Source organism: Strix uralensis, chromosome 5 (genome assembly GCF_047716275.1).
Source record: "Strix uralensis isolate ZFMK-TIS-50842 chromosome 5, bStrUra1, whole genome shotgun sequence".
In the NCBI taxonomy this organism is placed as follows: Eukaryota; Metazoa; Chordata; class Aves; order Strigiformes; family Strigidae; genus Strix; species Strix uralensis.
Window position 1 is genome coordinate 56,648,704 of NC_133976.1, and position 27,274 is coordinate 56,675,977.

The following is a 27,274-nucleotide window of genomic DNA, read 5'->3' on the forward strand; positions in this document are numbered from 1 at the left end:
TGTGACACCACCCCCCGTGACGCCCCGCCCCCCCGTGACGCCCCGCCCCCCCGTGACGCCCCCCAGCGGGCGGCGGGCGCGAAGGCGGAAATGAGGCGCCGGCGGTTGCAGGCGACGCTGCGTTTAATGGCCGCCGCCGTGGGCGGGTCGCTACAGCCGGTGGTGCCGCTCGCCCCGCCCTTCCCCGCTTATCGCGTCTTCGCCGTGACGGGCCGCGGGGCAGCGCCGGTGCCTGGTCTGCCTTAGGCCCGTCGGCGGCCGCTTGGGGAGGGCCGCGGCCCGGCCCCTCCTCCCCCGGCTTGGCGGTAGCTTGCGGCCACCTCCCAGTTAGGTCCGAGGCGGCCGGGGAAAGCGTTTTCCCGAACACCCCCTGGTCCGGTGTCTGGCTGAAGCGCGATTTGTTGCTGTCTTCCGTTCGTGTAACCCTCGCAGCGCCGCTTCCCGAGACCTCTGCTGGGGTGGGAAAGGTGCTGACAGGACGTCTTGGGCAGCCTTTCCCCCGAGACGCCTGCTTACAAACCGTAGTGAACCATAATTAACTAGTCCTCACAACTAACCACAAATACTAGTGCCTACACGTGGCGCTGCTTGCTCTTCTTGCTCTCTTTGCTCACAGCATAACCACGCCAGCCATGATGCTGGTTACCGTTTTAGCCTAAATGGAATTTAGCCTAAAAAAAAAGACCTTTGGGATTTACCATATGTTGCAAAAATTTTTCTGGTGAATGGCTTATGCGGTGAAAAGTTTGTGAGTCTCTGGATGCACTGAGTGGGTACCTCCAGTGTAAAATTTAGGCTCTACCCCTCTGTGATACTGTTGAAGTGGTATCTCTGAGGGGAACACCTGACTTGCCGTGGTCATCCTGGGGCTGAGCTGGTGGCACACGAGAGCGAGGATCCATTCAGGCTTTTCCATCGGCTGAGACTTTTTCCCAACAGTAACTCCCGCTGTTGCACAACATGGGAAATTTTTTATATTTGCCATTTGTAGACTTCTTGGTAGATACGCAGATACTGGTAGGATAATTGCATGAGCAGATGGCAGTGAGGAATACCTGAGCTTGCTTTTCTCAGTGGCCTTTTATGGATCCTTTAGAAGTAGTCCATGATCCAACAGGAAATTACAGAGCAGAGCTTAAAAACCACCTTATTACAAACGAACAAAAATTCCTAAACCTATAGGGCAAAACACACAGCCTTGGCCTTGCAATCCACGTTACAGGCAATGGAAACCATCTCTTCTGTTGCATGGGGTCTGCTTTGCTTTCACGAAGCAGGGTAGCATTGGCTCTCTGCCGTAACCCTTGTGCAGGCCCAAAAATCATAGAAATGACCATAGCACAGCCCAGGGTGATGCAGCCGGGTGGCAAGAGAGTTCTAGAGCAGTCACATGGCCATCAAAGAGCTGTGTGAGAAAGCAAGTGCAGGGAACACCTCTGCACGCCCCTGCTAAAGACAATGGAGCAGGGCTTCATACTTCAGTGCAGTGAAGGAGAGGAGCCCTGCGGGAGCCTTTCCTATTGCACTAGTTTTAAAACATTATGTAGAGGTTAGGCAGGAACAGCCACAGCAGAGTAGGCTGAGAAGATGCTTCTGACAGTGGTGATGCTGGGGACACCTCCACGCCTGGCTGGCTGGTGGAGACAAGCTGGGAGGAGGCTTTGACCCCACGCTGGGCTGTGGATTGCCTGTGTGGGTGGCAGGATGGGTAGCAGCATAGCAGGATGGTTTCTGCAGGGTCCATGGTACGGCTGCTGGCACTGGCAACAAGGATTTGTTCTCTGCAGGGCCAAGGAGGCCTGGTGCGGGTGGGAAGGTGGGTGCAAGGCTATATGCGCACGCTGCATACAGGAACACCAGGAGCCGTGAACGTGAGTGATGAAAGGACCGCAAAGGGCCTGGCGGTCCTGAGAATGGCTGATTTGGTTTGACAGGTGGGAGCGAGAGTGAAGAGACCTTTGCTTTGCAGTGCCAGCACCAGAGAAAGCCACAAGATGGACATATGCTCTTAGAGAGTTTTGCTGAGGCTTGGAGCACCCTCTTAACAGCCCTGGCCCCTGTACAGCTCTGTCAGCCAACCTCAGGCTTGGCTTCAGTCCTCCTCTGCTGTTCCCTTGCTGGAACCCCTTCCTCCCTCCCGTGCCAGCCTTTCCAACCCCTATCCCAAACCCACCGCACTTCCCCTTACTCGCAGCACTGCCATCTCATGCCATGGCATTCTGCACATGCATTTTAAGTGCAACCAGCTATTCTCCTGGAGGTGACAACCCCTTGTGACATGCTAGGTGACAGACAGACGCTGCCAAACTCAGGACATCTGTGATTTTCTCCCATCCTCCCTTCTGCCCTGACACTTTCCACCTGGCTCAGGAGCATCCAGAAAAGAGGTGACACTGGCTAGAAACAAGCAGATAGTCTTGAGTAAAGCTGTGCCTCTTTCTGCTCCTTGGTCTTTACCTTCCCTCCATGTCCCCTCTAGGGGAAGGTAGGATAACAGCTTCTTAACCCAACACAACAAAAGCACATTGATAAGGAGGAGGTGTGAGTGCTGGGAGAGGGAGGGAATGGCCAGGACAAGAGGAAGATTCAAGTACTCAGAGAAATGAAGGAGAGACAGAAAGGGTTGAGAGCAGAGAAAGTGAGATAGCGAAAGAAAGGAAGGAAGAAAGCTATGGAGGGCTAAAAGGGATGTGAACAAAAGCACAGGAGAGGAGGACATGGAAGCTGGGAGGGCAGTGGGAGGGTGGAGGAGCAGCCCAGGCTGAGACTGCTGGAGTAGCAGTTTCAGTGAGGAGGAGGTATCGCTTGTGTTCCCACCACCAGTGAAGACCCAGAGAGACACCCTGGCCCCGTGCTCTTTGCATTCCTCCAAGATCCTGAAGGCCCTGTGCCGGAGCAGGACTGACCCTGGGGGAGCTCCCAGCAAGGACCCCCCGTGGCACTGTCTTCCCTGCACTCCCACAGCAGAGGGGCCCTGTTGTAGGGGAAAGGTTTGGCCAGGATCTGCTCAGTGCTGGTGGAGAGAGTCCGCTGCAATGGGGGATGAGGTGGGGTGACCTCAGGACAGCTTGGTCTGATCTGCACAGGATCAAAAGCCTGTGACATAAGCATGGCTTTTGATCTTAGCACTGGGCAGGGCAGTTGCACCATCTGCAGCAGGAACACATTCTTTTCCTCTGGGTTTTGCTTCTTTTGGAAAATATGGCTATTTTCTCCAAGTACTCTGAAGTTTCTCAAATAGATGCTACAGCCCAAGAACTAATTCTGTCTCCTCCCACAGGTCACTTCCCCTGAACCAGAAAACATGTCAGTCACTTTTCCCATCTATCCACTTCCAAACTGCCATTTCTCCTTGGGAAGCCACAGCAAGAAATGAGGATAAAATGCTGGGCCACCATGCCCTCAGACCAACCAGCTGCCTTCCGACCTACCGAGGACCCAAGAGAAATCTCTGCTGCCGTCACTTGAAGACACTGCATGCACCGACTCCACCATCTCTCCTGGAGTCTCTCCTTGCCATGTCTCCAAGTGATAAAAACAGGATCACAGCATGCGCCACACCTCCCACCTCCGAAGCCCTCCTGCCCCCAAAATCCTTCCCCCGCTCCCTGTTTCCCCCAGGCAAGACACACAGCTGAGACACAGAAACGAGAGAAAGGAAGATGACAGACAGTCCGCTGTGCAAAAAAAACAAACAGAGAATGAGAATACTCTGGGAAGGATGGGGGAGACGCCTTTGGTCCCTCTCCGGCACATAGGTGGGCACACGCACACACACACTCACGCTCACATCCTCTCATGCACATGGAGAACATGCCACATGCTTCAGAGACAGGCCCATGGTAGAGTCAAGGGTAGCAGGGGTGGGTTGTCCTATCCAGAGACACCGGGTGAGAGTGGGGTGGGAGGGGTCATTCACAGGTTACTTTCGTGGTTTTCCTCTGTCTCAACAGTCATGGGGGGCAGCCCTCCATTGTCATTCAGCCGCTTGGCTCTGTAGGTCTCATAGTGGATGTTGTGGGTCACTTCTTTTAGGTCCTGAAGGTGGGTCCTGCGGGGGGAAAAGTGAAGATGGGGTTGGAAAGAGGATACGATAACCAATATCAGAACAGTCAGTATTAATCTGATGATAATTTTATTCCCTGAGATAATGGAAGATTTCTTCAGTCAGTCTGGCTAATAAGCATACCCCTCTTTCTGCATGGATGGCATGGGTGCCATCATACACAACTGGAGCTGGAGCATCAGCATTCAAGAACACATATGCAGGATGCAGGATATGGGCTGAAATCCCTGGCTGTGCTTGCCAGTGTTCTGCCCCCCTCACACCTGTGCCAGTGTGACAGCTACTGGCCATCCTGGTGTGTGAGAGCAGACATGAGCTTATCTCATCTGAAGCGGTGATGAGACAAGGAAGCACCAGGAGGGTGTATCAGGTCCGCTGCAGACCATAACCTGCAGAACACTGCTGTGAGCATCGTCCCTAACCTCCATAGAAAGCCTGTGGGCTTGGATTGCTATATGCTTTGTGATGATCACTTGGTTTGGATGCTTTACTGGAAGACTTAGGGAAAGCATGTCTGCTGCAGAAGGTATTGCAGAACAAAAAGAGGGCAGTAGGGTGATGTCAAAGCATTGTACCTGGCCCAGTGTCTCAATACCACCATACCCACAGGTGGAATGAGCCACAGGGCTCTGGCTTCAAAGTGTCTTTCCCTTATTTTCTTATTTTTGTTGTTGTTTTAAAACCTTACTGTACTTATAGGGAACAGAGGTGACCCTGGATCTGCAGGTCTTCTACAGAATTTGGGGCAGATATCACTTGTGCTGAGACAACTTCATGAAACAGTAGAAATGAGACAGAACAATGAAAGTTGAACGAAATATGAAGCTTTTCACTTCCAGGTCATATGTTCCAGCACATCCCTCAGCCTAGTAGAACACATGGTCTAGGATGTGGTAGTCGCTTCTTTCTAACTGACTCCAGCTCAGACGTGTTGTCAGCAATACGTAGTTGTCGCAACCTAATATCCTTAAGGGATATAAGGGGGGTGGTAGTGCCCTGGTGTCCAGCTCAAACATGAAAACTAGCACCTATTTGACATAGTGGTCATGTCACTAAGAGAGGCACTAGATTATCTACCCCTTAACTCAATCCAACTCTACCCCATATAAGCTTTCACAGCCTGAATGTACTCTGTTTTCTTTTCCATAGGGGCTATTTCACTCTAAGAGGGTCTCAGGAAGACTTCGTGATCATCAAGAGCAAACTGGTGAATGACCATGGCCTTACCTGATGACAAAATCTCGAAGTAGGGCAAATTCACAGTGAGTGAGGTTTTCCACTGAAAAGAAAGCAAGCAATTGTTACATTTGATTTTTTCAACAACCCCTTTGTGGTTACAGAGCGTGGGAAGGTCATTGCCATGCAGCAGGTTCCAGGTGGGCAGAACCTGCATACTTCAGAAAGGACAGGCGTCGAGGAGACGTGCTAACAGGTGCTGAGCGGTCACGTGTGAATTCTCATTTGAAAATCAAGGCAACCTCAGGAGCTCAGTTTCACACACCGTGGTGTTTGGAGTGGCTCCAGCTTCTGCCAGTTGGTGGTAGTGGTACCGCACTGACCATGGCAGTTTCCTCCCAGCAGAGCTATTTGAGAATTCTCTTACTTGGTTTCAAAAAGTTTATCACAGAAGGGATGGAAAGGTAGACATGGGACATGTTGTCTGGACCCTTGTCTATTACTAGGGCCTGCAGAGATACTTTCAGCTCCCAGAAGTAAGGGGTTTTTTACCTTCAATGATTCCCCACGGTGTTTTCCTGCCCAGGACTCTTTTGCCATTCACTTGATACTCTTTGTCGCTGCCCACTACTGCGAAGGGCATGCTTTCCTGCTGGGGAGAGACATGTGGAGAGACCTATTGAACCTATTCCAGAGAGCAGCACCATCCCTGTTCCCCGTCCACCTTTCCTCCTGTCAGCTCGCCAAACACAAGGCCTTCTCTAAGGGAAGAGGTTCTGCAGAGCAACACCTCACTGCCTATCCTTTTCACCGGTCAGTGCTATCCCTAGCATTTTGGTCCCTTGCTTTACAGGCATCCTTGCACCCCGTGAGCTTAGTGGGAGCTAAGGTCCAAGGCTCTGTAGCAGGGGCAAGAACTTTTCTGCACCCATCTCCAGCATTTCTGAAGAGGGGGATGACCAGAGAAGTAGCTTGGCGTAACCAGGAGAGGGTCTGTCAGCTCAGGGCTGCTCATATGGATAGTTTGCAGTGAGTATTTCTCACCCAGTTTATTGTTCTTCACCAGAAGAAGTAGAGGACTCAAAATAATCCTCTCCAACAAGACACATGAACATTCAACAAATTTAATGGCTGAAATGGTTGTACTGAGGAAGGCCCAAAATGGGGTAGGGGTGCAGCTTTCCTGGGAAGTGGGACAGTAGGTGAGGCTATTGGGGACACAGATATCTCTAAGTACAGGGAGAAACCATCTGTTTCCAGAGTGCAGGGTGCGGGAGACCCTGCTATCCGTAAGGTTGTGCAGATGTTCATAGATTTATTCTGCTTTATATGTGTTCCTGGGCCTGGCAAGGGACTGCAATTACAACAGGAATGAAGATTTAAAAGCAGTTTATTTCTTATGTGTGAGACTGTCCAAACCTAGGGCATGACGCTGAAGTGCAGAACAAAATGTGATGCCCTCCTCAAAACCAGTAACAGTTTGGAGAAGAAGTAAAACCCATCTAGTCTTCTCCAGAATGTGTGATGTATTGCCAAATGGGAAATGATCAATTAAGATGGGGAAGTTGGGAATTTCTGTTGGGGCTGTAACAGCGGAGGGAGTTGAAAGGGCAAGTGTTAGGCTGCAGTGCAAGACTCCTGGAGTTTCTTGAGGACTGCCATGGAGGCCAATCTATTTTCATTAATGGCCTAGCCACAAAAAAGATGGGTGGGATAATTAAATGCACTAGCATCACAAGGCCAAGAGGTGTTGTCAGGACAAAGGCAGACTGGGTTCTTATCTGGCAAGATGTAAGTTTGAGGCACATAGAGCAGCATTTAGGGAATAACATCAAGAATTTCTGCTATGACTTCAGAGCTCATGAGCAAGCAGTGACTGAGGGAGTGGAAGGACCCCATGTGCTAGTCAGTTACAAGATGACCATGAGCCATCAGTGTGATGCAATTGTTTAAAAAGTACATGTGGTCCACAGGCTTAGGAGGTCAGATCTCAGAAGAGATGGGGGAGCATGGGGTACCAGCACCAGTGCTAGCAAGTCAAATCAAACTGGAGCAGGCACAGAAAAAAGTGACTAGGAGCATGGACTACTGAGGAGTGGGAAGCTCATCCAAAGAAGCTTGTCTCTTTTAGCTGACCAGAAGGTCATCAAAGGATAATATTGTTCTCTATAAATGCCTTGAGTGGTGGGGGGGACCACTAGGTAGGAGAACTGCTTGAGTCAGTGTTGGCACAAGAACACAGATATAATCCTGGGTACAACCTGGCCATAAACAAACACAGTCTGGAAATTAGGAGACAGTTTCTAATGCTCTGAGGAGGGAAGGATGGGACAAGCCTTCTCACAGGGGCTGGGAGAGCAAAGGTCGAGTTTGGTCAGCAGATGAGAGGGCTCATGGGGTAGTTGTTTGGGACAGAGACTGGACATCAGCCACACACCAGGCCCTTTTGGTCCTTAATGGTGACCAAACAGAGCATTCAGCAAGAGGAGATGAAATATAGTCCTCCCTCACTCAGCCTTCGTAGCATCCTGTCGTAACAACAGGGACAAGTTAAGCTGGGAAGGAGGAATGACCATCCCTTACATCCATTGCATCTTTCATTCAGGGACCATGAAGCACTTAAACATTATAGTGACACATGTCTATTTTACATTCGTTAAATATGACCAGCCCTCATCCCCCCTTCCCTTCCCATAATAAAATGTTTCCTACCCTGATTTTGTCGTTCTCTGTTTTATCCTCCAAGTCCTCATCAAACTCTTTCTGGGGGTAAAACTCGATCCCATTTACTTCTAGCTCTTTGCGCACCTGGGCAGAGAGACATTCTGGAGCAAAAGCAACACAAACCTGAAGGGAGGACAGGTGGGATGGCCAGACAAACACATCTGGGACATCGTTCCAGTGGGCAGGGACTGGAGGGACTGTCCCCTGGGAAGTGTGCAGCAAAGTGAGGACACACGGCAGCAATGATGAGTCTTCCCCAACCCCAGTTACTTGTCTGGCTCTGCAGTTCCCGTGACAGAGCATATCATGATGTGGCACAGGGGTACACACATTTCTTCCTCCTTTCACAGATGCCCTCAGAGCCATAAACAGCTGCATCTTCAGGACTTATGCACCAACCCAGCACTGGACCCTATGCATGCCCTGGGGACTGCACTGCAATCCCAGGAAGGATACTGCTCATTTCTCCCACCTCCAAGATGGGGCCGGGAAGGAGCCTGTGCAGGAGAGGAGATACTCACTCTTTGTTTGAATTCGGTCTTCTCCTCCAAGGTCATGGTGTCAGCCTTGGCAATAACCGGGATGATATTCACTACCTTGCTGAGATGTTTCATGAACTCCAGGTCCAAAGGTCTCAGGCTGCAGCCCAAGAGGGAACAACATGGAAGGGATCACTTTACCCTCCTCACCTTTCATCCTAGTGTCTCTCCCAGTATCAGGGCATCAGTGAAACCTCCCTTGTACATACCCCGCTAGCTGCCACCATGCTCTCATCTCCTTCTTCCCATCCATCCTGCCCTCTCCCAAAAAACACAGTGGCATTTCTCCTGCCCCTGTTATCCTAGACCCTTTCAAGCCCTGCAGCACCCGAAGTTAAGCTAAACAGTGGCCAGCCCCACACTCAGGACCCCTGGATCTGTGGCTGAGACGGAGCAGTGCAGGGTATCTAAGTGGAACAGAGGCACCAAGACCTTAAGGAAGGATGAGGGACCTGTGTACGTACGAGTGGCCTGTGGGGGAGATGAAGTAGAGGCAGCAGTGCACTCGCGTGTCTGGAATTCGTTTCTTCCTTGCAATATTCACCTCCTCTTTCAAAAATTTTTCATATTGCTCATTGATGTATTTCTCAATAGGCTCCCAGCTGTTAAGGTGGGAGAGAGAGATGAATAGATAGGCACAAATCTCCTCATGTTCCTGCCTACAGTGTTCCCAGCTCTGACAGCAGCGAAGCAGGCTCAGGCATAAAAAATATCCACCACAAGTGTCTCACCATCAGCAGAGATGCTTAAGAGTTTCTGTAACTGGGCACAGAAATAGGCACTCGCTATGTAATGTGTGCATACCCCTGGGCATGCACACAGACCCATGGTGTTCACAATTCCACATCCCAATTACCAGCCCCCTGAGTGCAATAGGTTCCCAGACGCTATCCAGGACAAGTAGATGACAGCCACTCCATATACCATCTTAACTCCAGCCCTTTCTGGGACACAAGGCCTTGACTATGTAAAACTTACCAGTTCTCATTGTTGATCTGGTCCCCAAATCCTGGTGTGTCGATCACTGTCAGCTTCATTTTGACACCACCTTCTTCAATGACTGGGGAAGAAATTGCAAGCAATCATACGCCTCCCTGGGGACCTGCTCTATCATGAAACATGTCTCTGTGCCCTGCAAGGGAACAAGAGCGTGCTGCCCTCATCCCTGCCCACCAAGCATGACCAGGCCAGGCTGGGTCATGCCTCAACAGTTGTGACCCCCACTTGCATTTCTGACCCCAAATTTTGGTAACCTGCACCAAAGCCACCTTATACCACTCTGCCACAGGAAAATGGATTTGTGCTCAGTCTGTGGCCCAAAGGTAGTACCTACCTTATACAACTTGTCCTCCCCTCCAGTACATCATCCTGAATCTGAGATGGTGCTCACTACTCTGCATCACTGCAGAAGCTGTGCTGATGCTTTGCCACAAGGAGATGTGCTCTACCAGACTTGGGATGGGGCTCACCAATGCAATTTGTATAGATTATTAAGCATCTGCAGGTGGGAATGACTTAAAGTAAGGCTTCATCCAGACACACAGTCTAATGTCTTGGCTGTGGCATCAGTGGCACTGCTGTTTAAGAAAAGCCTTGGCTGTGTCTGAGGCCATCTAAAAGTGGCACTTTTCCTTTAGCTTCCCATGGAGAAAGGAGAAAGGGCTGCCTAATACCAAAGAACTGTTTGCATGGACTACTGGGATATTCTGCAAGACTGTGCTGAAACATCAGTATTCCCTCCACCCCAGCAGCCTGGCTCTTACCATGCCCGATGGCTTTGATCTCCACTGTCTTGGGGATCTTCTCCTCCCGGTTCCAGCCCGAAGATTTGCGGCTCACCTGGGATTTGAAGAGGGTATTCACCAGGGTTGACTTTCCCAGTCCGCTCTGACCTGAGGATTGCAAAGAGGAAGCTTGTGACATCTACCACAGCCTGGCAATGCCAGCAGGCCCAGGGGATGGAGCCAGGCTGTCAGGAGAGGAGGCTGTAGGTGTCTCCTTGCCTTGTGCAAGCTCTCCTTTCCCCCAGAGCAAGCACTGTCTGCTCCCTCATGCCCTCCCTGCAGGGCTCGCCCTCCCACCTAGTCTCATAGGACAGTCCCTGGCCATGATTCCCACTACCTCAGCTGGTCCCTGCCTACCTACAACCATGATGTTGAAGTCAAAACCTGTCTTCATGGTTTTCTTGCGCATCTGCTCGATGATGGTGTCAATACCGATGTAGCCCAGCAAGTTGGCATTAATGCCCATGGGTTTCATTGGTACGACTGGTTTTTGTCGCGGCTCTGGGACCAGCTCAGACATGGCTGCTTCGTTTTTGCTCTCCACTGGCCCTGCATGGGGAGAAAGATTGAAAAATCATCATTAAGGTGTAACGAGAACCTCCCTGCTGACCTGTCACAGGGACTCAGGGAAACTTTGAGCATCCATTTCAAGGGCTACTGAGGATGACTGAATGGTAAGATTTTAGCAGTAAGATTCTTCGTGGAAGAACATTTACTTGAGTTTCCAGCACGCTCTTCTAGGTATCACTCCAATGAGGAGGTGGAGAAGTGGGGTTTGTCAAGCATGCAACATATTGATGGCTACTCCAAACAGCGAGAGCAGACCCAGTGAAGCTGGGCACTTAACCAGGTGCCCAAAGCTCTGTGTGTGTCCTCATTTTTGTCTTCCAGTTCTCACCAGGATCACCAGTGTTTTCTCCCTCCAAGTTTAGCATGAAATTTGCGATGGAACAGACTTTCAAAAATTATGTGTCGTGTCCTGGCATTGAAACAGAGTTTGGAATTTACTGTGAGCACCTGCAAGCTTGGCCATTGCCAGTGGCGGCTGTGTTACTGACCCTGCTGTGCAGGCTGAGTTCCTCAGAGGAAGGCAGTGGTGGAAGTGCAAAGCATGGCCACAAACTCTGCGCTTGCCTCCCACCCGTAGATTGATGGTGTTTGTCATGGTCAAGAAATTAATCATCGTGATCAATAAACTAATCATTTGCACCTTTCCCTCCTCACCTCTCCCTCCTCACTTCTTCCATGTAAAACAAACAGGCAAAAAGAAAGGCCCTGTGGGCTTTCCGCCCTCCCTGACTCTTTCTTGGGTGATGACACACACAGCTCAGGGCGGGCCTTGTCCATTTATCTCCATCTCTTGTCTCATTAGTGAGCAGCTCCCACCTGCTGGGAGGAAGCCGGAGGTTGGGAGAGGACAAGGCAGGGCAGAAAATCTGTAATTGGTGGGGAAGGGAGGCATGAGGGATGAATCTGGAAAGGAAGATGAAGGAGATGGGAATCAAATACCTTTCATAAACAAACCAGCTGCAAACTAGAGCCTTTCCCACTTTAATTACTTGACTCCCCCATGCTTTGTCTCATTAGATGGTTATTTTTCCAGGACAGGGACAGCATGTGTTTTTGCTTCATAAGCACTCCACTTTAGTTCAAGTATCTCACACTAAATTATCCCTTTCCATCACTTTGGCAGAGTTTTTTGCTCCTCTCAGCAGAACCTGCTGGCTTCAGAGGAGAACATGAGCAGCCAGGCAGGCGGCTGCCATTTGGTGGGTGACACATGCCCTGGAGAGGAAGATGACTCAGAAGCCACCGGGCTAGGGCCACTGATAGAATCGGTCTGGGGTCTCCATGACAGCTCAGCCAGCTAGGCAGAGGCCAGGGTTGGGGAGAGGTCAGAAAGATTTTGTTCAAGGACAGGGTTAGACTGCAACAGGCTGCATAGCTGGCTGCTGACCCTGCCTAGCATTCCCACATCAAAGCTCCTGTGCAGACACACAGTGAAAGTTTTACATTTTATATAAGCTTTAATATCCCACTACCATGTGCTGAGGGCAGACCTTGCGGAAGGTCCACGCTTGGCAGGGAGAAGGGTACCTCCACTCAGCTCCTCTTACACCACTTGGGAAGCCTTTTATGTTAAACTGGGAGAAGGGATCTTCCCTCCATGTAAGAGGATGGTAGCACAGCCACCAGTACACAGCACTGTGGGTAACGTCTGGTACCACCTCTGTTCCACCTTGCCCGCAGGGGAGAGGTCTGCTGGAGGATGGCTGCCCCCTCCTGCTCTTCCCCACCAATCAAGGGCACTCTGAGCTATCATTATCCTCTCCTGAAGCAGCGAGCAGCACCCTGGGGGGACCAGAGCACAAGACAGACCATTGGCTTGAGCCAGGCTGGCAATTTGGAGCACCTCATGCTGCCGGGCAGCTGCCGGAGGAGGCAGCCTGCCGAGCTGAGTGCTTCTCAGCTGCAATCGGCTCTTACACCCGTCACAGCTAGTCTGTGCCTTTCCTACTGACAGAGCATCCCCTGGGGCTGCTGTTGTCTTCTTCCAGCTTTCTCAAAGCTGCTGCCAGCCAGGAAAGCCCATCTCTCTGGCACAGCACAGAGGGCCGGGCCAGGCTAGCCAGCTCCCCTGCACCCTGTCCTTCACTCATCCTCTCCCAGTCTGCCCCATGCCATTTGTACCATAGTCGTGTGGTTGTGCCGAGCCCCTCATCCTGCTGCAGCATCCTTCAGTGCACACCCCACACAGCCCTGCTGGGGTCCCACCTACCCCAAAGACAGGGACAAGAGAGAGTGAGACAGGGAATGATGAGGGGACATGGGGCATGGGGCTGTGGCCCCAGTGGGCACTGCTGCAGTAATGGGGGCAAATAAACCCCAGAGATGGATAGGGAACAAGTGGAGGTGGGAGGAAAGCCCAGCTGAGCAGCTGTGTGGGATGGGTGCAGGACCTGAGCCATGTGGCTGTGACCCCTTTGCTGCCCAGGCAGTAGCTTCTCCTCAGGGAGTCTGTTGCCCTCTCCTTTATTCCTTCAACTCCTTGTTCTTACACAGGGAGGAGGAAGGAGGGAAGTTTCTGCAGCCAGCCTCAAGGCTCTCTGAGTTCATAACTCATCCCTCAATCTCACCAAGGGATGCTTTACCCAGAGCTACCAGGTGTTGCTAACTCTGCTGTGGACATCACAATATACATGGCCATCCCTTTGCAGGTTTTGCTGCTGGCGCCAGGAGCTTGCAGTGGTTGGAGCAGCTATTTCAGATTCAGGTTCCTGAGCACCTATAAAAGCCCTGAGACCAAGAGAAAAGATCTCTAGCAGTCTCCTTAAATATTTCATGTATCACTGATGTCACCCTGGGTGTTTTGATCTTGGACGTTCAAGGTCTTGAGATAGACAACCTCCCTTTCTCCTCTCAGTCACTTGCCTTCCTCTCTGTGTGGGGTGCCTTCCCATACAACCTCTGGAAGGAAAGCCCCCAGTTTGCAAAGAGATACTCAAGGGCTCAGCTTTCTGCACACAATTTTCCACCTCTTGAATCCCACAGAGGAATCCAAGCAGCCAACTGAGGAACAGCCTGCCAGGGAGGCCAGGGTGTGCAAAACCGGAGCCAGAGCTACGAGAGGCACCTTGAGACATGAAACGTGTCTACCTGGTCTCATGGAAATGGCTCTGTTTTATGTGCAGTAATGCTAATGCTGCTAGGAAGCCTCATTAGTGCTCTGACTAACTGGTCAAGGGGTAGCATTATGCATCCTAGGCACATCCTGTAGCCCCTCCAGCTGTCCCCTGTAATGAATACATGATAGGGCACTAGGGCCAGTACAGCTGATAATGAATAGAGGGTTAGCCAAGGTTAACCACTTACATCCGCTATTTGCATTGACACCCTTTTCCCTGCTGCTTTGTCTGTGTGCTAAGCAAAGCTCATTTAAGAGGGCGGTTGCTGGTGATATCTTTGCTGCACAGTTCCTTGGGCTGGGCTGCTGGGGGATAAGCTCTGGCTCACAGGAGATGCTCCACTTGGGTCTGGAGCAGGGAGAGGTGCAGCATCAGGGGCTGGGGCAGGCAGGGCCAGAAGGGCAGGTGGTGCCTGGCGAGGTCCCAGTGGTCCCAACTAGCTCCTGCTTCTGATGCCCACCAATCCACCCCAAAACCTCGCCCTGGAAGGCCAGCATATGTGGCCAGCAGCAAACACCACTACCTCAGTGCACCCTTCATGTCTGCCTGCCTCTGATGTTCGCAGCGGCTAACTGGGAACAGAGGTGGCCTTGCAGGTCCCTTAGGGGCACAGGTAGTGGGGACTAACATCTACTCTGTCAGATAACCCAGATACAGTCGCATCCCCTCCCCCTGCCTTCCTGTCCTTTGTCTGAGTGGCAAGAGGGAGGGAGGGCTGCAAACAGTCGCTCACCACAACCCAGCTTCCAGCAAGAAAAGGCTATATAACCCCCACATAACACATGGATGGCCTCACTGTGGCTCTCCTCCCGTGTGGTACGAAGCCGTCCTGCTCTGGCTGGAGGCAGCGATCCACATGTGCACCTCGTCCCAGCCCCTTACACCCGCGTGACCCCAGATCCACGGTCCCACTCCCTGCAGACATGGAATGGGGAAGAGAGATGGGTTCGGAGCCTGAGAGCAGCTGGCAGGAGCAGGCCCTCGGAGAGTGAGGCCAGGTCCTTAGAAAGGAAAGCAAGCAGCTGCTTCAGTAGCACAGCCTCCCTGGGGCTTGCAGGCATTAGGATCTGCTCCTTGCTTCAGATCTGCAGAGATTCTGGACCGAGCATCTCTCCACTGGAAAAATCCCTTTCTCCCCTCATTTTCTGTGATGACCCCAAGGCATTTCTCCCAGCTGTGCAGGGCAAAGGCCCAGCCATGCTGGATGCACCACCTGACCTCAGGGTGCAGAACAGAGACATTCTTCTTACCAGATCTTTTTGCCTGGCCTGAGGATCACCAGGCATTTCAGGTGAGGCAGGGAAACTCATTCTAGCCCTTTGGGCTGCCGCAGCCTTCCCAGCAACAACCTTCCTTCCCCTCAGCGCTCTGCAGAGGGCTTGGTCAGGAGCCCAGCTCTGCCAGGGCCACAGTGAAATCTAGGGCAGCGTGTGCCGAAGCCTCTCTGGAGATGCAGGAGCTGGAGGTGAAGGCACTGGGCATGTCCCCAGCCCAGCTGCCACAGGATTAGATGCTCACCTCAGTCCCGGCTGTACCCTCGGTGCCGCTCCTTGGCTGTGCACTCCTTACCCCATACCCCAGCTTGCCGCCTGGGTGGCACGGCTGTATCACAAGGCAAGAGAATGCTGAGCACCCCTGTACCCATGCCACTGCAGCTGCCTGTCCCCCTGCCCATCTGCCCACCGGTGCTGGGGCTCCCTGCCTGCCCGCTGGCTCCTGTGCAGATGCCCAGGGAGCAGCACAGGAGACGTCCCTGCTTCCCCCGCAGCGGCTGCCTGTCACTGGCAAGGGACAAGCCAGTCGCCGAGCAGCTTGTGGGCTTTCCCCAGCCCTGGACCAGCTGGGATTATCTCTTTCTTTCAGAGCAGCCACTGGCGCCAGCTACTCCCCATCAGGACTGCAACCAGCCCCATGCCAGACTGCTGCCACCAAAAGGAAAAAAAAGAGGAAAGACAAAGCAAGGACCGATTTCCCCCCGCTGCCCTTCAGGGTTATTCCTCCCCCATGGCCAGAGCTGGGCAGCGTGGGGGCACGGCAGAGGGTGCCTGCACAAAAAGCCCCAGCGGCGTTCCTCCGGCATCGCCCAGCCCTGCCAAGCCCAGAGCATCCTACCTTTGAACATGAAGCTTCCTTTGTCTCCAAATCCTCTCCCAAGGGGGTGGGTCTCCCCCCTACTTTTCTAGCCTGCCGCTGGTGCAAGGACGGTGGGCTATGAGGCTCTGCTTTTACCTCTTTCTTCCCTGTGTCCTCTTTTTCCCCCCTCTCCTTCCCCTCCTTCTCCAGTGGCTCTTTCAGTGAAGCGGGGATGCTGGTGCTGCTCCTGCTGCCATCGTCATGTGACCTGAATATTAAACATCGCCGCAAAATCTCCCCCCGCGCACCCTCCCCCGGCTCCATCCCAGGCCCCTGCCAGCCTCCTGTCCTGGGGGGCATGGCTGCGGGGATGGAGGGGCCGCCACTGATGGCCTCCTGTGTCTTGGAGGGGCCCCTCTTGCACACCCACACTGCATAGGCCTTTTCTTGCCCCTTTCCCTCCTAATTCCCCAGCATTTTCAACATCTCTGCTTGTTTAGGGAGGGGGATATTTAAACCTTCACAGCTTCACTCTGGCGGGGCTGAGAAAGGTGCTCTTTCCCCTTAGGTATTTATTGGGTTCAGGGGGTTGCAAGGCTTCCTTCTGCTTTCCCAGAGGGAGGAAATTTGGAATATTTTGGCACATCAAAAGTGATTTGCCCTTCAGCTCCGTTTGCAGAGGCGTGAGAAACCTTTTCTCCTCTGGCACTGCAATTCCTGGCTGTCAGCCCGCGGTGCAGAGGCAGAGTGAGTGCTGTCCCCTCTGTGTGTGTGGTGTGTGTGTGTGTGTACACACATGTGTGCGTGCATGTGCACGTGCATGTGTGTACATGCGTGTGGGGAGCAGGGAGAAGTGCCGACTGTGGGCCATGTTGGGGTACACAGGTCACACTGCCGTGTACTCCAGCAGATGTTTGTGCCTGGCAGTGCCCACCTGCATGTGTCCAGTGGATGTGCCCGCACCTGGAGAGCCATGCGGATGCCCCCGGCTGCTGGTGCCTTTGGAGGGGGATGCCCCTTCCTCCCTCTGTGTTTCCTTCTCCTATGTTTGCGAGCCCTGGCCCCATCAGGCACCATGCCCCCGCCATGCCGGTGCTGGGGCACGAACATCTGGGACTGCTCTGATCCTCCACTCAGTGGGACGACAGGACCATCCTTTCAGGGATGTCCCCACATGTCCCTACGCCATGTGGCAGCACCCCGGGTGGGGCCAGGCTGTGGGATGCCTGGCAGACTCGACAAGGGTTTTGGGTGCCTCTTGTTGCAGCGCCCCGGGGCAAAAAGGAAACTGCACCCACTGCAGGTTATGGGAGCATTTAGAAATCACTGTCAGCAGTTACCCAGGCTAGGCTGAGCAGTCGACAGGCTGGCTGCCTCCAGACAGACGGACAGACGGACAGGCATCCTGGCACCTGCAATATCTCCTGATGTGGTGCCCATAACCGCCCATTTCCCTGCTGGGCACCAGACTCACTGCTGCATGGGCTCGCATCCCACCTGCCTCTGCCCACCCACACTCCTGGTGTGGGTGAAGGGGAAATTGCTCCCAGGGGAGGAAGCCCCCATCCTCCCCCACATCACCCCCCTCCTCCCGAAGGGCCCTGCCCCATGCTGAGCCCCATGGCACTGCCAAGGGACCCTTTGGTGCCTCCCTCCCCCGCCCCAGCCCAGCCCATCCCGGCAGCGGAGACCCACCAGAGCGTGGCAGGGAGCAGGGCACCCACATCTTCGCCGCCGGGGCAGCCTCGACCCCGCCAGGACTGCCACGTCGCTGGGGCCCCTCGGCCGCAGTGGGCCGGGGGCGAGGGGGGACGGGGGTGATGGGGGCTGGGCCCCGCAGCCGCTCCCAGGGGGGACCCCCGCCACACCCGCCGGCACGGCGCAGGGTGACCGAGAGGCAGCTCCGCTTCGTGGGGGCACCAAGAGGGCTGTTCCACCGCAGCGGGGGGCCCGGGATGCGGCTGAGGCCAGTGGGGCCGCCTGGGGTGGGCAGGCGGCTGCGGTGAGGGGCGATGTCTTCCTCCATGGCGTACAGTGGCGGCTGGAAGCAGAGGTGCGAGGGCGGGGGCCAGGCAGGGCCAGGATGGGCCAGGGGGCCCAGGCCTTCCCCGCTGCTGGGGCCGCAGTGTCCTGGGGTGCAGCACTCTCTGGAGCCACTTGTCCACGGTCCCAAGCCCCCACAGGCAGCCCTCCCGGGCCAGCCAGCCCGCCTCCAGCCGGGACAATGGGGTGCTTGTGGCCTGCCCGGCATGCTCCCACGCCTGGCGCCGCGGTTGCTCCTGCCCCCTGCCCCAGTGCCTTCATGGCCTCCGCCACTGGCAGCCCCACGCCATGGGCAGCCCCACGCTGCAGCCCCCTGCCCTGCTCCAGTGGTGGAAGGTGGAGGAGCAGTGCAGACCCACCAGGTCAGACCTGTCCCCAGGAGCAGGCACTGCTCCTGCGGACAATGGGTGTGATTTAAAAAAAAAAAAAAAAAAATTCTCAGAATTTTTGAAATATTTTCCCTTCTCTTCTTTTTTTTCCCGAAAATGGCAGATTCCAGTTCAACAATTTATGCCCCACTGAGGAAGTTCAGTGTTCGCTTGTCAGGTGTTCGTCCAGGTGGATGCTTCTTTCCCTTATTCTGATTTTCTTTTGCTTCATTATTCTGATTGTTTCTTAATTTTGCCATCTTTGGGACATTTTCAGGGTCAAGAGGGCATCCATTACAGGGAGTCAGCTTGCTGCTCTACACTTTCCTCACTATAAAAGAAACTTTGAAGGGCAACACAATAACCAATGAGGGAAGGAGAAAGGTGTTTTGGTGGGGTGGGATGAGAATATGTGTGGTTTGTTGTGCAAACGGGAGCAAAGAGAAGGTGAGTGGAGCACCCATAGCACCCACAGCATAGCAGGGGTGATGCTTGCCTGCCTTTGGGTGGCCAGGGGTAAGGGGTGGAGGGGCAGCCACCATCCTGTGACCCACAGTGACCCATGGGGAGTGCTGGGGGAAGACAGGGCTCAGGGCGGTGTAAATTCTCTGCTTCTTTAAAGGCAGAGACAGAGAAGGTGGAAAAGACCAGCCTGATGCTGTGCAGTATTTCCAGCACTAAGTATCTTCTCTGATGCTTTACACAGTTTAATTCAGTATCTGTGACTATTTCCCTGTCCCCTGAGGTCTCTCTGGCTGCACAGGTCCCATGGGGAAGAAACAGTCTCAGTTTTCAGCCAGCGTTTGCCTTTGGCTTAATTATTCCCAGATAGCCCCACAGTGTAGCCGTCCCAGAAACCGGGCAGATGAAGACCTACCCTGCTGTAAAGGAAACCTCACTGCAGACTAGTCCTTGCTGCCTGCCCAGAGCTGGAGGGAGGCAGCTCCCAGGGGCGCCAGCGGGAAAATAAAGCATCAGCCATGCAGTTTGTCACACGCTTCTATTCCACTGGGGAGGGCTTTGACGCCATTGGCAATAAAGTCCTTCATACCCATGGAAGATACCTGGCTTAATACTGATTGCGTCAGGACTAAACAGCATGAAACATAAGCCAGAGGAGATGAATAACTGGTTTCTCTCTAGTCCAGCCCTGACCTGTTTGTTGTCTTCTTTTTGCTCAGTTGCTGCAGCAAGTCGTGGGCAGAGTGGAGGTGAAAACAGACAGGACAGAGCGCAGAGGAGGACACAGATGAGGGGACAGGGGGACCCCCATCGCACCACGGATGACAGCTGAGAGTGGTGGTGGCAAACCCAACCTTTCATTTTTACCAGGCTGGTGGTTTTCCCTCTTCTCTTTTGACTCAGCAGGCGAAAGTGGGTTTGAAGGAGGTGCAATGGCAGAGCAGCCTGTGCTGGTGCAGGCCGCAGGGACCAGGCTCCCATTTCCCATAGGGATGGTTTAACCTATCCCTGACTGCTCCGAGCCCCTCAGCTCCAATACAGAGGTTTTTATTGCTATCCCATGGCTCAGCTGGGGTCCGTTTGCAGTGCAGTCCCAGCTACGAGGCAGCCGAGGTGAGGAAGCAGGTTTCCAAGCTAGCACTTGGAAACTTGGCTGTGTTGTGCCAGAGGGCAGGGGGATGTGAGCCATGCAGCTGAGGGCACATCAGATCATGAAGCCCAGCCCCATGACATTTCCCTTTCACAGCCCCGTCACCAAGGCACAAAAATACATGGGATTTACCTGTTTCGGACTGCAACCGCACTTTGAGCTGTTGCTTGCCAGTACGAGCAAAACTTTGGGCACAGGAGTAATCCCATTCACTGCATTTCCCTGACAAGCAAGACTCTCCAGTTAGGGTACTCACATCATGATCTCTGTTTTTTGTCTGAATGAAAGGACTCTTGACTTGTTCTCTGGCTGAAACAGAGCCAGAAAACTCCTGCCAGTGTGCCTGGTTTTGGTGTGGAAAATAATGGTGATATGATTGCAATCTGATGGATCAAATGTCCCAGAAAGACCCAGGATACTTGCAGGATGTCCTGACCCATTCTTTCCTCAGTCAAAATCCTTAGAGCTAAAAATTAACTTTCACTCCCAGAGAATTACCAGTGGAGCATCACTCACTCAAACCAGCCCAGTGTGCTCTCCTCCTTTATTTGGGAATGAAGGAGAAAACTTCCACTGACAGTTTCACAAGAGAGGCTGAGCGACACGAGCCCATCCAGGATCTGTGGCAGATTTGGGCAGCCATCCTGAGGGCCCAAAAGAGCCATCAGGGACTACGGCACAGAGCCGGCACCCCAGGAGCATGCTGGGGATGTGGGTCACCCCAATACTGGCAGGCCCAGGTGATGGCACGGGATGCGCAGACACGTGCACATGGGGTGGTGGCACCAGCTGACATCTCCTGGGATGTGCAGGAGTGGGGCACACAGGACCCCGCTGTGTCCAGAGTGCTCACAGGTAGCCCTGATGCACCTACTGCATCCAACGGGGAGGTGTTGGGATGGGACAAGAGGTGGGGAGAGGCTCCTGATGAAACCTCCTGCCACGGGTTCAGAGCTCCCCCAAAGCCTCCCTGTACACACTGGGCATTGCACTGGGCTGGCAGGGAGGGATAAGATGTGAATGTCCCTCTTAGACCCAGCATCACCCCTTCACACAGTACTTTGGTAGCTGATCAGCCCCAGGGCAGTGCAAAACGTGGAGATAGACTATAAACATGGGATTTTGTGCCAGATGCACATTATACAGCTTGGGTCCAGAAAGCAGAGGTGGTGCAATGGGCGAAATTGCTGACAGGCTCAGTGTCCCTTCTCAGAGACATGCAGGGAAAAGGGGTCGAGGGATGCTTCACAGCTTTCGTTGGGATGACAGTTAAGGGAAAGCTCATCCATGCCATAGGACTCTGGAGTGCAGGGAACTGAACAAGTGCAAACTACCTCCAAGACTATCCTATCTCACTCTGCAGCAGAGGAGCAGAAGGTCAGGCATATCGGGAGAGGCTTATGTGCTAAGTCTGGCAGCACCACTTCATGGAGAGATGCAGAATTTTCTCAGCTTGACACAGGATTTGGACAAACCTCTTTAGTAAAGATCTTTAATTTGAATGTAGTGCATCTGGAATGGATGGATGGGTGAGAGTCTCTCAGTCTCTGGGGCTCGCTGAGCCCTTGGCCTCTATGCACAGAGCTTCAGCAAGCTTACCATCCCAGTGCCGAGGGTGGGTGCTGTGAAGAGCTCAGCTGAAGCAACGATCTGGGTTGAAATCCCATTTATTTCCCCAAAAATACCCCCTGGACTTAAACGGACTTTGTTAGATTTAACCTAGTGAATAGGAGTAAAAGGCTCTGTATCCCTTTGCAAGCCTGGTACCCCTGCAGAGACCTTTCCTACTGAAGGTCATGTCAAGATGCCAGGCAACTCAAACTCAAGTGATTAACAAGGGACTTTCATTTGAGTGATTCATCATTCTCGACCATGGGGAGGAGCAGAAGTCCTTGACTGGGTGAAGGGCTGTAAGCACATGGGAAGCCCCAAGTTACAGTGCCACACAAACCTTGCCTAAGAAGCAAAGGGGCAGAAAGGTGAGTGGTGAGTATGAGACCCAGATCAGAAAAAAGTGAAGTGATGATCAGCCCTGCTTGCGCAGGGCAGGACTGTCATCCCTACCAAGGCTTGTGGACTGCTGACCACTCAGGAGAGGCTCTTCTGTACTCAATGGGCAGTGTGTCAGACCTCGGGCACCCCAAAGGCCAGGTTGTCCCGAATCATCAGTGTCTTCCGAAGGTCTCGTTCCATGATCGGCCTCTGCGTTCGCCACTTATGGGCTTCCTGGAGTCCTGGCTCGAAGTAGTAAATGCAAGCTCCAAAGCCCACCAGGATGAGAATGGAGATCATCAGATACACTGGTACAAACCAATCCAAGAAGTGGGGCATGGCTGTCAGAGAAAAGAGAAAGTTTGTGCAGTGGGAGCACCCAAAAAAAACACCTCCACCAAGCTTCATCATGAGACATCTGCCTCATCAGCAGTGCCCAGCCTCCCTGCACCCCTCCTCACAGCCCCACCGCACTCCAGTTTGTGCTCAATTGCACACCAAGGCACCTCAGCCTTCAGGAGAGGGCAATCCCTTTGGCTGTCGTCACTGGGACGCCCTCACTGAGTGGCAGTCCCTCAGCCCTGCTGTCAGTGATTAAAGTTAGGCAGTGGGTAAATACAGCTGCTTCTCATCTCCCGCTTGGGGGAAAATCTGCTGCCCCTTCCCCTGACGCTCCATGACCCCTTTGAATTCCCAGTCTGAGCTGGTCTAGCCCGGGGCTGAGCCCTCCCTTGCTGCACCCCTATTTAGTGTCTTGCTTTGCTGGGGCTCAGGGACATTGCTGTGCTTGGTTTAGCCCTGGTCTCTGAGCAGAGCCTGGATCCCCTTCTGGGCAGTGGGAGCCACTTACCGGGACCAGATGACCTGCCTTGCTAGGAGCCCCTAGCCACACAGATGCGAGGTGCCGAGTCTGGAGCAGTGCAGCCCTGGGGAACACAAAACAACATGTTGCACAATCGCTGTCGACCCAGCACTAAGAATGAGTGAGCAGGAAGGAGCAAAAATCTCCCTGCCCAGTCGTCAGGACTGATGGAGGGTCAGACAGAGAGGGTCCCAGCCCCACAACCTGCTGGTACCCTGGCCCACTCCCTCCCCACCACTATGGCCCTGCTGATGCTGTGCTCAGGACATACACCCTGACTCAGGGCCATTTAAAAGTTTGTGCCCATCCCTTATCCCTGTACTTTGGGAGGGAGGGAGCAACCCACATTGCAACCCCCATCCGTGTCCAACCTGTCTGGCTCCCAGCTGTCTGCTCTTACTGAAACACCCACCAGGGTATGGGTCATGCAGGGGCAGAAAAGGGGATTGAGAAGCATCCCCCACAAAAAAAGCCCAGCTATGGCCTCCCCCAGGCACCAGGGCTGCTGGGTTTTGCATGGTAAGTATGATGCTTGTCACAGACTTTGGTGGGGACCCTCAGGCTTGGGAAAGCACAACAGTGCTGGGCTCAGGCACAAAAAGCAGTCCTGAAGGGAAGCTTTCCAAAACCCTCGCCCCTTGGTGGGGGTGATGAAATGCCCCTTGACTTCAGCAGGAATGGAGTTAGGGCAGAGCTGCACCCACGTTGAGCTTCTGCTTTTCCAGACACCTGAAAGCTGCCACCTGCGACTGTCCTCCAAGTCACCTCTCTGCCAATGACCACGTGTCCCTCACCTCCCTTGTGCAGGGCATTAAAGGGGGGGAGAGCTCTGAGCATCTCCATCCTCTTCCCTGCTCCTGGTCCATAAGGCTGCTGCCCTTTCTCACAATGGAGGCTGGGATTTTTTGACTTTTTTTTAATACCACAGCCATCGGTTGATTCCAATGTGCCCAGCAGCATTTCTCTGCTGGACACCTCTTGCAGCAGAAGAGCCCATCCCTGCCTGCTCACCCCACGACTAGTAGCAGGAAGCGTGAGGTTCATCTCTACTTCTGAATAACACCTTTTTTGACACAGGGTTAAATCTGAAATGAGTTAACATAAGCAAGAAACTGCCAACATTGGAGAAGATGCCTGATTTCCTCCCACTTATTGGCATGGATGTTGATATTTATCTGTTTTCCTTGCATGACAGGGGAGACCTCAGTGGATTTTGCCTCCCTCTACCATGCCCTTTGGCTTTCAGCAGTCCCTGGTTTTGCTACCCACAGCGCTGCCCCTACCATTGCTTTTTTATGTCTCCCTCTCAATGATTCGCACCTCCCTTTTGCTGGGCCCCTGTTCCACCTGATTGAGAGCAATGGGACTGGGCAGATCAGCATTGGCCACCATTTGGCTGGGAGCAAAGGGGCAGTCTGGGTGCGGCTCCTGCCTCTTCATGGCTGTCTCTGCCTTCCTCAGGGAAGTAACTGAGGAGGAAATGCCCCATCCCAGCCTGCAATAACATCGCAGATGTGTTGTGGGGAGCAGGGATCCCGCTGTGGGGTTTCCCTCGCCCAACTTGTCCTGAGGGACTGTGGAAAGAATTAGGCACGAACATCCTTTCCCGACAGGACTTGGGTCTGAGGTCCAGGTTTGGCCAGAGGCCCCTCAGCACAGCTTTGCTTTGTGCTCTGCAAAAGTAGCTCCTGCGCACACCTGCACCCCCAGGGGGGTGGCCAAGGCTGCTGCAAACCCCTTCTCTGGAGGTGCCCCAGCAGCTGATACCAGTTCCTGGCTGGTGACAGCAAAGGGCAGTGTTAGGGAGCCTGGGAAGGTGGCTCCGGCTTGGACCCCCGGGGCAACAGGAGGAAAGCCAGCAACCTCATTTCCTTCCCTGATCATCTATTTTCCAAACCTGGGAGTGAAGCTGCCATCCAAAAAGCCCCACAATAAAAAGCAGCCCTACAGACTCCCCAATTTACAGACTTCCCACTTTATCCTTCCTCTGTGACTAGCAGAGCCAGCATTTCCTAGCTCCTTGCCAGCAACCTATTCTTCAGTCTACTTGCTATGCAGCCCTCACCTCCTGCTGCGTACCCCCACTGCTTGCCCATCCCGGCCCCCTCAATGAAGGGTCCTCGCCATGGCCAAGCCAAGCCCCACCCCAGCCTCCATAGGGCTGGCCTGGTGAAGCACTTTCTCTCATCAAGTGGGTGAGCAGATTTTATCTGCAAATGCTGAAAAGAAGGAGTTTCATTCAAAGATGTCAGCTTTCCACAGCTCTGCAGATATTAAATGTGCCTTAACCCTTGCTGGATTGGTTGATCTCAGCACCCCATTTTGCAGTGGGATATCCACATCCCCCCAAAGACATGAGAGTCCCTGGTCTTTCAGCTGAGACAGCATCTCATAGAGGTAAGCTGACTGACCCTTTATAAACCCATGCTACACTTGTCATTCCAGCCACTCTCCTTCAATGTTATCCCCAGATACCCCCCATGCCGCCTCCCACTGCCCCCCAAGATGCCATGGGTACACTTGTGATGGGCGCCCCGGGGGACATGCTGCAAGTGACAGGGCAGAAAGTGCTTGAGGGGAGGCAGGGAGCAGGGAGAGGGGGTTTGCAGGAGACACGGACATGCAGCAGTGACCGGGCAGGGGGTGAGTGTGGCAGGAGTTGTGCCCATGCAGAGTGCCAGGACACAGGTGACTTCGGGCACAAAACCCTCCCGTGTGCATGGTCGGGAGCACAAACCATGTTGCAGCATTACCAGCCACGGGCTCACCCTGACCACAGAAGATCTCCCCAGGACTGGGCACGCCAGGGCAGCTTGCAGCTCAGGGCAAGGAGCTGCCGATGGCTGGGGACCTGGACACGACCCTGCCTCCATGCACTGCATCCCTGACAAGCACCTGCTACCTGCCCTGCAATATGCCACCTACCTTCTTCCACCAGTGCAGGGCGATGGGATGAAGCTGCTCCCGCCGGCATCTGCTGGGGCCTGGCCAGGATGAGTCAGGCTCCTTTCCCAGCCAAGCAGTGCCAGGGAGAAGGGACCCCTCTCCGAGAGAGCAGGGTGACAGTGAGAGGCGACAGGCACGGGGCGGGAGGGAGGGATGGCAGGAGCAGCCGCAGCTGGCAGGAGCGTGCAAGGATGACACGCAGCCAGCAGCGCGACCTCATTTCCCACCGGGGCTCCTGGGGGCTTCCCCTGTCACCTCCCCAACAGCTTCAGCCCCCCTCCAGACTCCCCACGGCACCCCCCCACTGGCCTCCCCCCCGAAGGAGGGACTGTCTGCATCCAATTGCATCCCCGCACGGGGGGGGGCGGGGGGGGGGGGGCATTTTAGCAGTAGTCGTTATGGCAACGGGCCTCCTGAGCTCACCCGCACATGGTACCCGGGTGAGAGCCACGGGAGAGGCGGCCGAGGGATGCTCTCCCCCCCTCCTGCATCATCCGCAGCCGTGGCTGCAGCAGCGGACGACCTGCTCTCTGCTAGGCTGAGAAGAAAGGATGGGGCTGGGAAGGAGGGGGGAGATGTGTGTGAGCTCAGGCTGATGGAGATTTATGGGATTTTAAGGCTCCACAGATTTACTGGTGTGCCCCCCCCCAGGCTCTGGGGGCTGGTGGCTTGTCGGCAGTGGGATGGAGGCAGAAAGAGGGAGGAGTGGAAGGGGGAGGGAGGTTAGTACTCCCTTTAGAGGTTTTATGCAAAAATAAAATAATCAACACTTTGATCAAAAGTATCTTACAGCAGAAAACAAGAAAACATTGCTGTCTGAAGTAATATTTTTGCTTTCAGTGAAATACTGAATCTGTACCTGGCTCTGTCATTGCTGCTGCTGATGGAAGAGGTTTTGCTAAAACATTTTCAGCTTTTTAGCAGCACAGAAATAGGAACAACCAAACTGTTTTGGTTTTTAGGTTGGGGGTTTTTTTGTACACAGGGAAGTTTCACTGTGACCCAGAAGTCATTTGACGCAAAAATATTTTAACAAAATCAATCAAACAACTGGCTCCAGCCATGAGAGCTGCCTGCTCTCCTGCCTGTACTCTCCAGCCCTGTCTGCTTAGTCTCTGACACCTACATCCCTCCAGGTGTGCCACAGGGGGTGGTTGTAAAGGCTTGCAGGGCTAATAATATCCATCAAACTGTCTGAGCCCCAAATTTGTGCCCACTACATGCCTATGCCCCAGGAGCCACCAGGTGTGAGGTTTGGCTTCCCAGTAGATTGCGTTTCAGGCATAAATGGCTTCATTCCCTCCCCAAGTCAACCTGTGGACGGTGACAGAGCCCATGTGTGTTTGCTGCTTCAAAGGTAATGCACCCAAGGGGTCTGTTGCCTGGTCTGCGCTGGGGTTTCA

General features: G+C 53.6%; 2 protein-coding genes across 3 annotated transcripts; both read right to left on the reverse strand.

Annotated features, from left to right (window-relative positions):
* Window positions 1-105: 105 nt before the first annotated feature.
* Window positions 106-16,287, reverse strand: SEPTIN3 (septin 3). 2 transcript variants are annotated; one of them, XM_074871019.1, is made up of 10 exons: window positions 16,088-16,287; window positions 10,647-10,838; window positions 10,269-10,397; window positions 9,484-9,565; window positions 8,970-9,107; window positions 8,488-8,605; window positions 7,955-8,050; window positions 5,795-5,891; window positions 5,294-5,345; window positions 106-4,051 (listed from the first exon to the last, which is right to left on the reverse strand). In XM_074871019.1, exons 1-10 carry the CDS (start codon window positions 16,095-16,097, stop codon window positions 3,916-3,918), a joined length of 1,050 nt encoding a protein of 349 aa, XP_074727120.1. In that variant the 5' UTR covers window positions 16,098-16,287; the 3' UTR covers window positions 106-3,915. The 2 variants fall into 2 exon arrangements, with proteins under 2 accessions (XP_074727120.1, XP_074727118.1); XM_074871017.1 differs by having other exon boundaries at window positions 5,795-5,894.
* Window positions 16,288-20,601: 4,314 nt separating this feature from the next.
* Window positions 20,602-26,112, reverse strand: SMIM45 (small integral membrane protein 45). The gene is made up of 3 exons (XM_074869442.1): window positions 25,851-26,112; window positions 22,914-22,989; window positions 20,602-22,404 (listed from the first exon to the last, which is right to left on the reverse strand). The coding sequence occupies exon 3, from the start codon at window positions 22,400-22,402 to the stop codon at window positions 22,196-22,198; it is 207 nt and encodes a 68-aa protein (XP_074725543.1). The 5' UTR covers window positions 22,403-22,404; window positions 22,914-22,989; window positions 25,851-26,112; the 3' UTR covers window positions 20,602-22,195.
* Window positions 26,113-27,274: the final 1,162 nt, after the last annotated feature.

What these genes read in the sequence shown, in the direction of transcription:
- SEPTIN3 (XM_074871017.1), bottom strand. An exon ending in CTTCAACATCATGGTTGTAG is followed by an intron (nt 10,398 to 10,646) that starts GTAGGCAGGGAC and finishes TGCAATCCTCAG; the next exon opens with GTCAGAGCGGACTGGGAAAG. An exon ending in ATCTCCCCCACAGGCCACTC is followed by an intron (nt 8,606 to 8,969) that starts GTACGTACACAG and finishes CTTGGGCTGCAG; the next exon opens with CCTGAGACCTTTGGACCTGG.
- SMIM45 (XM_074869442.1), bottom strand. Translation starts at nt 22,402, where the DNA reads ATGCCCCACTTCTTGGATTGGTTTGTACCAGTGTATCTGATGATCTCC.